Source organism: Lactuca serriola, chromosome 8 (genome assembly GCF_051521515.1).
Source record: "Lactuca serriola cultivar US96UC23 chromosome 8, Lser_US96UC23_V15, whole genome shotgun sequence".
NCBI classification, from domain to species: Eukaryota; Viridiplantae; Streptophyta; class Magnoliopsida; order Asterales; family Asteraceae; genus Lactuca; species Lactuca serriola.
In genome coordinates, this window is record NC_136415.1 from 12,466,599 (window position 1) to 12,474,245 (window position 7,647).

The following is a 7,647-nucleotide window of genomic DNA, read 5'->3' on the forward strand; positions in this document are numbered from 1 at the left end:
ATTATAATTTGCACATTCAATAACAAACACATCGATTACAATATGACAACAGTTACAAATCATTGACAAATGGCAAAAGGACTATATTGCAAATTACATTCACTTTCACTTTCTTTTACAAACTTCAAGTTCAAGAAAATATAATTTATAATTCTTATTAGTCAATATATATTTACGTTATATTTTACTTGTCGTTAATATATTTTTTTGAGCAATGTAATTTGTAATTAATGACATTATTATGATTAGTTAATTGGTTTCTTAATTTTTATAATAATAGAGTAAACCATGAGTAAGAAAATAATTATTGATTTTTTTTTTCAAACGAAAAAAAAAAATATTGAATTCTTGAAAAAATCGATGTAGTTTCTGTTTATACCATTTTTTCTTTATCACTATCTCTTTCAAAAGCAATACACAAATCAATTCATAATACATAAACCATTTAGGCAAATGAATAAGTATTAACAATATAACAATTCACGATATCCAATCATTTCAAAATCGCCATAAAACATAAACATAACCCAATCATTACAAAATTAAGTAAACATGGCTAAGCAGGTAAGCTATCCTATTTTTTTTTTCGTACACTCATCAACCGAGAATTCATAAGAGATCAAAAAGGAACAAAATTTCTTCCTTTGGAAACTAAAAATACACCGAGTAATTTGAGTTTTTTTTTAGAGTCCTCCCCACCTACCAATCATTTGTATGGTATGCATCAACAATGTCACACTTTGAAAAACCAATCACAAATATTATGAAGGCATCGTGCGAAGTTGATCGACAAAAAAACTCTTTGGTTCCCAAAATGGTCGTCATTAAGAAGGATACAATACTAGACGATAAACTCTGTTTTGGAAATCGATGCGATAAATGTTTTCTAAGTAGAACAATTCTTACAAACATGCGTCCTTGCTAAAAACCCCGACACTGTTAATTCTTTCAAACTTTATTCATATTGATTCTTGGTACGGATTTCGATGAGGGGTGAGAGTTTTAGAAATCAATGGGTATGACAACTTAAGGACTCTGTATATGGGTAACGAAAACAGTTCGTTGACAATGTTTTAATGACATCATGAAGGTTTTGAAATGGAGATTAAAGTCTAACATAGTGAGAACATGGGAAGGTATAAGGATAAAGGGATATTTTAGACATTTCATATACTACTATATATTAGTACTTAACGATACTAACCTAACAAATTTAGTTATAAGGACCAGGGGGGTTATAAAATCTATATTTAGGGACTATTCGTGCAAGCATAATATCATAAGACAATTTGAAAGAAAATTTTTAAACCATAAGGATGATTCGTAAAACTTAGTCAAAACTTAATAATGTTATGACATAAAGACTAGATTAGAGAAATTTTTAAAACCATAACGGCCATTTGTTAAATTTAGTCCAACCTTAATGATCTTAAGACGAAAGTTAATGTTGGGTTGTAGTTGCGATTGGACCACTTCATTCAAAATCTTTAAATACCACTAGACCTTACGCTGGTATATGGAATATTTAAATATAACTGAATAAACTATAACTCTATAAGTATATGTAAATCCATATTAAAACAAATAAATGCATAATGGAATATAAATACTTATATTTGATTTTAACACAACCACATTTCCTTTGGATATAAAGTAGCAACTTTCTTTCTATAAGAATGTAAGAAAACTATACCTATCAGCCCTTTTCTTTGCTAAGTTTGCCAATACGAGATAAATTTATGCTTTCTTCTCTCAATAACTTTTTTAATAAATAAATATCTTGTGTCATTCATATACACAAAATTATGGACTATTTATTATTATTATTATTATTATTATTATTATTATTATAAGACACGCCGTACAAATGCATGGTTCATTCACTTTTCAAGCTAAGACCATGTATTGATTTTGACTTTTCTTTTGATTGTATAAAGATAGGGGATACAAGAGTACAAGACTAGCCTATGAAAAGCAACTTAACTGGTTTTTGTGGTCTAGAACTAAAGAGATGTATGGCAACCTGATAATTCTGTATGCCCATGTTTTTACATCGATAAATATCTCTATTCAGCTATCTTCTTCCCCTTCATCATCATGGAAGATGTATGTTATGTGTAAATTTCTTTAGGGTTTTTTTGCTTTTAATCTTCCTATTTTTGATGGAAATCTGTTGGATCTTAAAAATTTAAGGAAGTGTTGATCCTTTTGAGTTTGATTATTTGGAGTCGAACAATCTGTTGTTTAATTTTGAATTGTTCTTGAGCCATTTCTTTCTTACTCGACCTTGGTAAGGTTTTGCAAATTAAAATTATTCTGCTTTTATGTTTTTGAGGATGCAAGATTGATGATCTTGTTCCCACACAGTGAAACAATGGTGAGAGGAAAGGTTCAGATGAAGAGAATAGAAAATGCAACAAGCAGGCAAGTGACTTTTTCCAAGAGGAGGCATGGACTTCTAAAAAAGGCCTGTGAGCTTTCGGTACTTTGTGATGCTGAAGTTGCTTTGATTATCTTCTCTCAGAAAGGGGAACTCTATGAATTTTCTAGCTCGAAGTAAGTTCAATTCCTTTCACTCTATCTTCAACTTATTACATATTTGAATGTGACATTATATAAAAACTAAACATATATATGAGGGATGGGAGTTAATGTGCAAGTTGCTTTACTTGTATTCAAACTCTTTATGATAAGAACATGTGTTTTCCAAGAAAACCGCGTCCTAGAGTAAATTGATGCATGCAAGCTGTGATTCCATGTGTACGTACTTCATGTGAGTCTGACTAAAAAAAGACTCCACAGCACTACCACGGCTGCTTCTGCTTTAATGACCTCTTCATCTGACACAAGGAAACCCTAGTTAGTTGATGAATCACTTACGCCTTTACGTACCTATGTACTTCCTACAGTACTCCAGCAGTCTTGTATATATACTGCTGGTCTGCTGGACCATGGTTTTGATCTTGTTAATAAACATGATTAAGCAACTACGTACTTTCTATCATAAAACTCCCTTATAAAAAGCAAGCAATCTACATAAAAACATTGTAGTTGGAGAACGGGTGAAACCCTTTGGAATCTATAATGCTTTTTTGCAGCAAAACCATAATATTTCCAAGAACATTAGAATAAATTACACGAATGGTCCCTATGGTTTAGGGTAATTTGCGTGTTTGGTCTCTAACTTATTTTTTTAACTCGGAAGGTCCCTACTGTTTGTTTTTGTTACGCACTTGGTCTCTGTCTTACCTAAAAAAACTATTTTTCTCTTGATTTTTTTAATTTATTTAAATAAACACACCCCCAACTCCACATCCCTCACCTTATTTTATCTACCTCACCATTTTTCCCTATTTAAATAATATTTTTTTTAAGTAAGACAGAGACCAAACACGTAACAAAAACAAACAATGGGACCAAGTGCGTAACAAAAAAAAAACAGTTGGACCTTCCGAGTTAAAAAAATAAGTTAGGGACCAAACATTCAACTTACCCCAAACTATAGGGACCATTCGTGTAATTTACTCAGAATATAATTATGATCCAACTACAGCAATTAATTATCTTTAGAGAATGATACTATAAGCATAACTAAAATTAGATTGTGAAGGCATTGGGTTTAGTTTGGAGTGTATGGCGTATCATTAGGCTGGTGGGAGTGGGCTTGACAAGGAAACGACAAAGTTGAGGTGGAGGGTATTTGCGACGACAAACACCGCGTTGTGGCTTTGGCAAGCGGTTCTTTCATAAGACACTTTCAAGGTGTCAATCACAATTTTGCACCATATAACAAACTTCATGTGGTAGAGCATTGTAGATGGTTGTTATTGCTTTAACATCGAGACTGCCTTTCTTTTTATGTTCTTCAGTCCATTGAGTCACTGGAGCATGCACGACTCTTGGGGGTTCATCGCCTTAGACCATAGTTTGCATGGGCACATAAGTAAGGAATTCCATCATTTTGTAATCCATTGTTTCAAGCACCATCATGATTTTACTCAATCATATGGTGAAATTATTTTCGTCGAAATGGGGGCATTTGTTCAATGAATGTGATTGGGAGCGTAAAGAAGAAGAAGTAGTTAAACATGAGGATGCCCGATTCAGTCAATGCAAATACAAGAACACACTATAAGACTTCATTATAAAGAAAATGAAACATAAACTTATTTTGATTGGACACTTTTAAACGATTACAATTGTTCATTCACGAAGAATAATAAAACATAAACCCTAACATAACATATATACTGGATTGATCTTGGTGAACACGTCTTTAGTCAGCTACAAACTTCAATACTGATCTAGCTGATGACACCAACTTAACTAATCACTAGGTTGACCAAACATTTTTCTCCTTGAGTTTCTTAGACTCTCCTTTGAGCATGTGGTAATTCTTCCTTATTTTATACTTTGATATACAAATTCCAAAACTATCCCTCATTCTTATTGACATATGAGAAAAACCTTCATTTGGATACTTAATTTCCATAATTTTTGTTAGTTGATTATGGAGAAAGATGATTAGAGATGCTTAATATTTTATTGAGCTCGGCTATGATACTAATTTCTTGATGACAAATATTAAAAAGAAATGTTTCTTGAAAATAAGATTAAATGGAGAATAGTATTTTCTTGATATTACTCTTGAGTTCATTCTAACTTTGGTAGTGACAAAGTAATTCATTCTAACTCTGGTACTGCCAAAGTGTACACATATATGTATTTATTATATACATTATTTATTTATCAATTGTAGACTCTTTACCTGCTTGGCCTTTTATTTTATTTTATTTTATTTTTTTATATTCTTGAAGTTTAGACTATTTATCTTCCAGAGACATCAAAATTTAATTAGTTGGTTACATAAACATTTACCTGATGAAAAAATAGTAAAACTTGTGAACCTTTAGTCGATTAGAAAAAAAAATAAAACTCCCCTAAACAAAACTTTCTATTTTTTTAAATGCTTTGAACCTTCCTTTGATGCATATATGCTTTTCAAACAAGAAACATTTTGGTTTTACATCTCAAAACTAATTTTCTATATTTTTGGAATGCATAATCGACCAGATATCCATTGATTCAATGGATCTGAGTATTACTTTGATTATTTAAAACTGGTGATTATTGGGGTAGGTCAAATTAATTTTTGAAATTTGTTAAAAGTGTTTAAAAATCAATTGATTCGTTTCAAAACCGACTCCATACCTTTTTCTATGTGTAGCTACAATAGTGAGTCTAATCTTTAGCTCTTTAGTTGAAGTCCTATCGAATGCCTAACAATTTTGTGAAATGACTAAGATTTTTTCCCCTCAAGTGATTATTGTATCATTACCTTATATTTTAGATCGTGATAATGACCTTATATTTTAGATTTTAGATCGTGATCATATCTTATCATTTATTCTTCCATTTTTCAACAACCTATTCCATTTTGTTTACTTTGATTTTAAGATTCAAACCAAATTAGGAACAACTTAAAGAGTGGGAGGTTTGACATCTCTTTCCTCCGATAGGCATTAAATAAGTTTTAAAACTACTATCTTACAACTGATTCTTAGATAGAACGACAAACTACACAAAACTCTTGTGGAAATTGATATGTGATAATAACTACATAGCTTTTTGTTATTTGGTTTCAGCATAAAGAAGACGATACAAAAGTACCATGACCATGCTAAAGCAAATGAAAGTTGTAATACCGAAACTGAACCCCATAATCAGGTTAATATTCTACAACATATAAATTAGTTTGAATTACATGTTGTCACCAAAAAACATTTCCATGAATTTTGTAGCAGTTGAAGCACGACACCATCACCATTCAAAATAAAATAGACCAAATTGAAGTTTCACAACGGTGCGTGTTTCATAGTTTCATTTCCTTTTCCATTAATTATATCTTTTTTCTAGTTTCAGTGCTACAGTTTGTGATATTTTAGGAAGCTTTTAGGACAAAGCTTAGGATCATGTTCGGTAGACGAATTGATGAAGTTAGATAGTAAAGTGGAACATAGCTTGACAATCATAAGAGAAAGAAAGGTATGCAAAAGGTTACCCATAAATGGATTTATTCATCATCATTGTCATTTTGGTCCTGTTAACCAACTTGGTTAACTTCTGAACTTGATCCCAGACTCAATTATTCAAGGATCAACTCGAAAAATTAAAAGAAAAGGTTTGCATTTTCCTATCTCCATAAAACTAAATATCCCATATGCATAAATGCATGATACATCCTTCATTTTACACATTTCTCCTGTCCAGGAAAGGTTACTATTGGAAGAAAATGCAAGATTATGTCAACGTAACATAAGTTTGTGTGAAAAGGTATAATCTTACACCTACATCCATTATGTTTATTTTTTTGAACATTGATGTAACCTACTAACATGATTACCAGACATATACTTTTACAAGAAGGCAAAGTATCCAAAATTCAGAGGTAGGGACAGAGTTGTTCATTGGTCCACGCCTCCCTCAAAATTCTCAAGAGTGATATTATTAGAGTGAAGTTGATTTTAATGGATACCCTCTGGTGGTAGGCACCCCTAGTTACTTATGGTGGGTGTCCTCTAAACAAGTTCACCAACTTCAACCATATAAGTTCCTACACATGCTAGTCTTTGTTGTAATACTTCTACTCAAATCTAAAATAGCACTTGACTAGGGATGATTTTACGATTAGATATTCTAGGTTTATAATTTCTTTCATCATACAACACAATCTATAAAAATTAATTATAATTATTAAATTTAAATATCACTAAATGATGCAAAGTATAATAACTTAACGATCAACCTTTGTGATAACAATAACTAAAGGAAAAATGATATAATAACCCAACGATCAACCTTTGTGATAACAATTAAAATATCATTAAATCCAACGATCCATGTACCTATTCCCAATGGAACTATAATATGCATTACATCACTTGTATTGTTAGTAGACAAGCAACTTTGCTATCATGCAAAGTTTTGGAAGCTTTCAGGTATTCTTTCTTGAATCAAATACTTTTTGTTGCTTCAAATGGTTCTAGCTTACAAAACCCCATCGAGTGAAAGTAGAAATCAATTTACGATCATAATCCATATTCTTAACTTAGAAGATAACATGAATTAGAGGCATGCATGAAAACCAATTATCTATTTTAGAACAAAACCTAGTTGTTTGGAAAACCATTTTTTTTTACAAATTAACGAAACTGGACACAACTTACTAGACACAATAAGTTGTTTAATTACCTTTACAAATTGAATATATTTGAAACTAGATTGAAAAAAAAATTTGTAAACAAGATGTCACAATTTTTAATTTTTTGTTTTATCTTCAAAATGTTTATGTAGCCCTTTATAACTGGTTTTATGTGTGTGATGTGCATAATTATACCTATCAACTTTTAAATTTATAACATAACCTAACTTAACTAATTATACACTTATAGACAATGTACCTAGTCAAATTGTAGAATAGTAAAGTAAGTCGGGTGTCGATCATAGGGAACGATATTTAATTAATAATATAATTACTAAAATCTTAACTAAGAAAAACAACTAAAAGTGGGGGTTTTATCCGATTTTACAATTTCAGAAAAACTTAAATTAAAATACCTAATTTATGACTAGAAAGACGATTTAAGA

At 30.9% G+C, this 7,647-nt stretch overlaps 1 protein-coding gene across 2 annotated transcripts; it reads left to right on the top strand.

Moving 5' to 3' along the window:
- The first annotated feature begins 1,989 nt into the window (after window positions 1-1,989).
- LOC145066591 (MADS-box protein AGL42-like) lies at window positions 1,990-6,720 on the top strand. 2 transcript variants are annotated; one of them, XM_079013885.1, is made up of 8 exons: window positions 1,990-2,290; window positions 2,368-2,556; window positions 5,646-5,727; window positions 5,802-5,863; window positions 5,946-6,045; window positions 6,140-6,181; window positions 6,271-6,333; window positions 6,407-6,720. In XM_079013885.1, the coding sequence occupies exons 2-8, from the start codon at window positions 2,375-2,377 to the stop codon at window positions 6,500-6,502; spliced, it is 627 nt and encodes a 208-aa protein (XP_078870011.1). In that variant the 5' UTR covers window positions 1,990-2,290; window positions 2,368-2,374; the 3' UTR covers window positions 6,503-6,720. The 2 variants fall into 2 exon arrangements, with proteins under 2 accessions (XP_078870011.1, XP_078870012.1); XM_079013886.1 differs by having other exon boundaries at window positions 5,805-5,863.
- The last annotated feature ends 927 nt before the right edge of the window (window positions 6,721-7,647 follow it).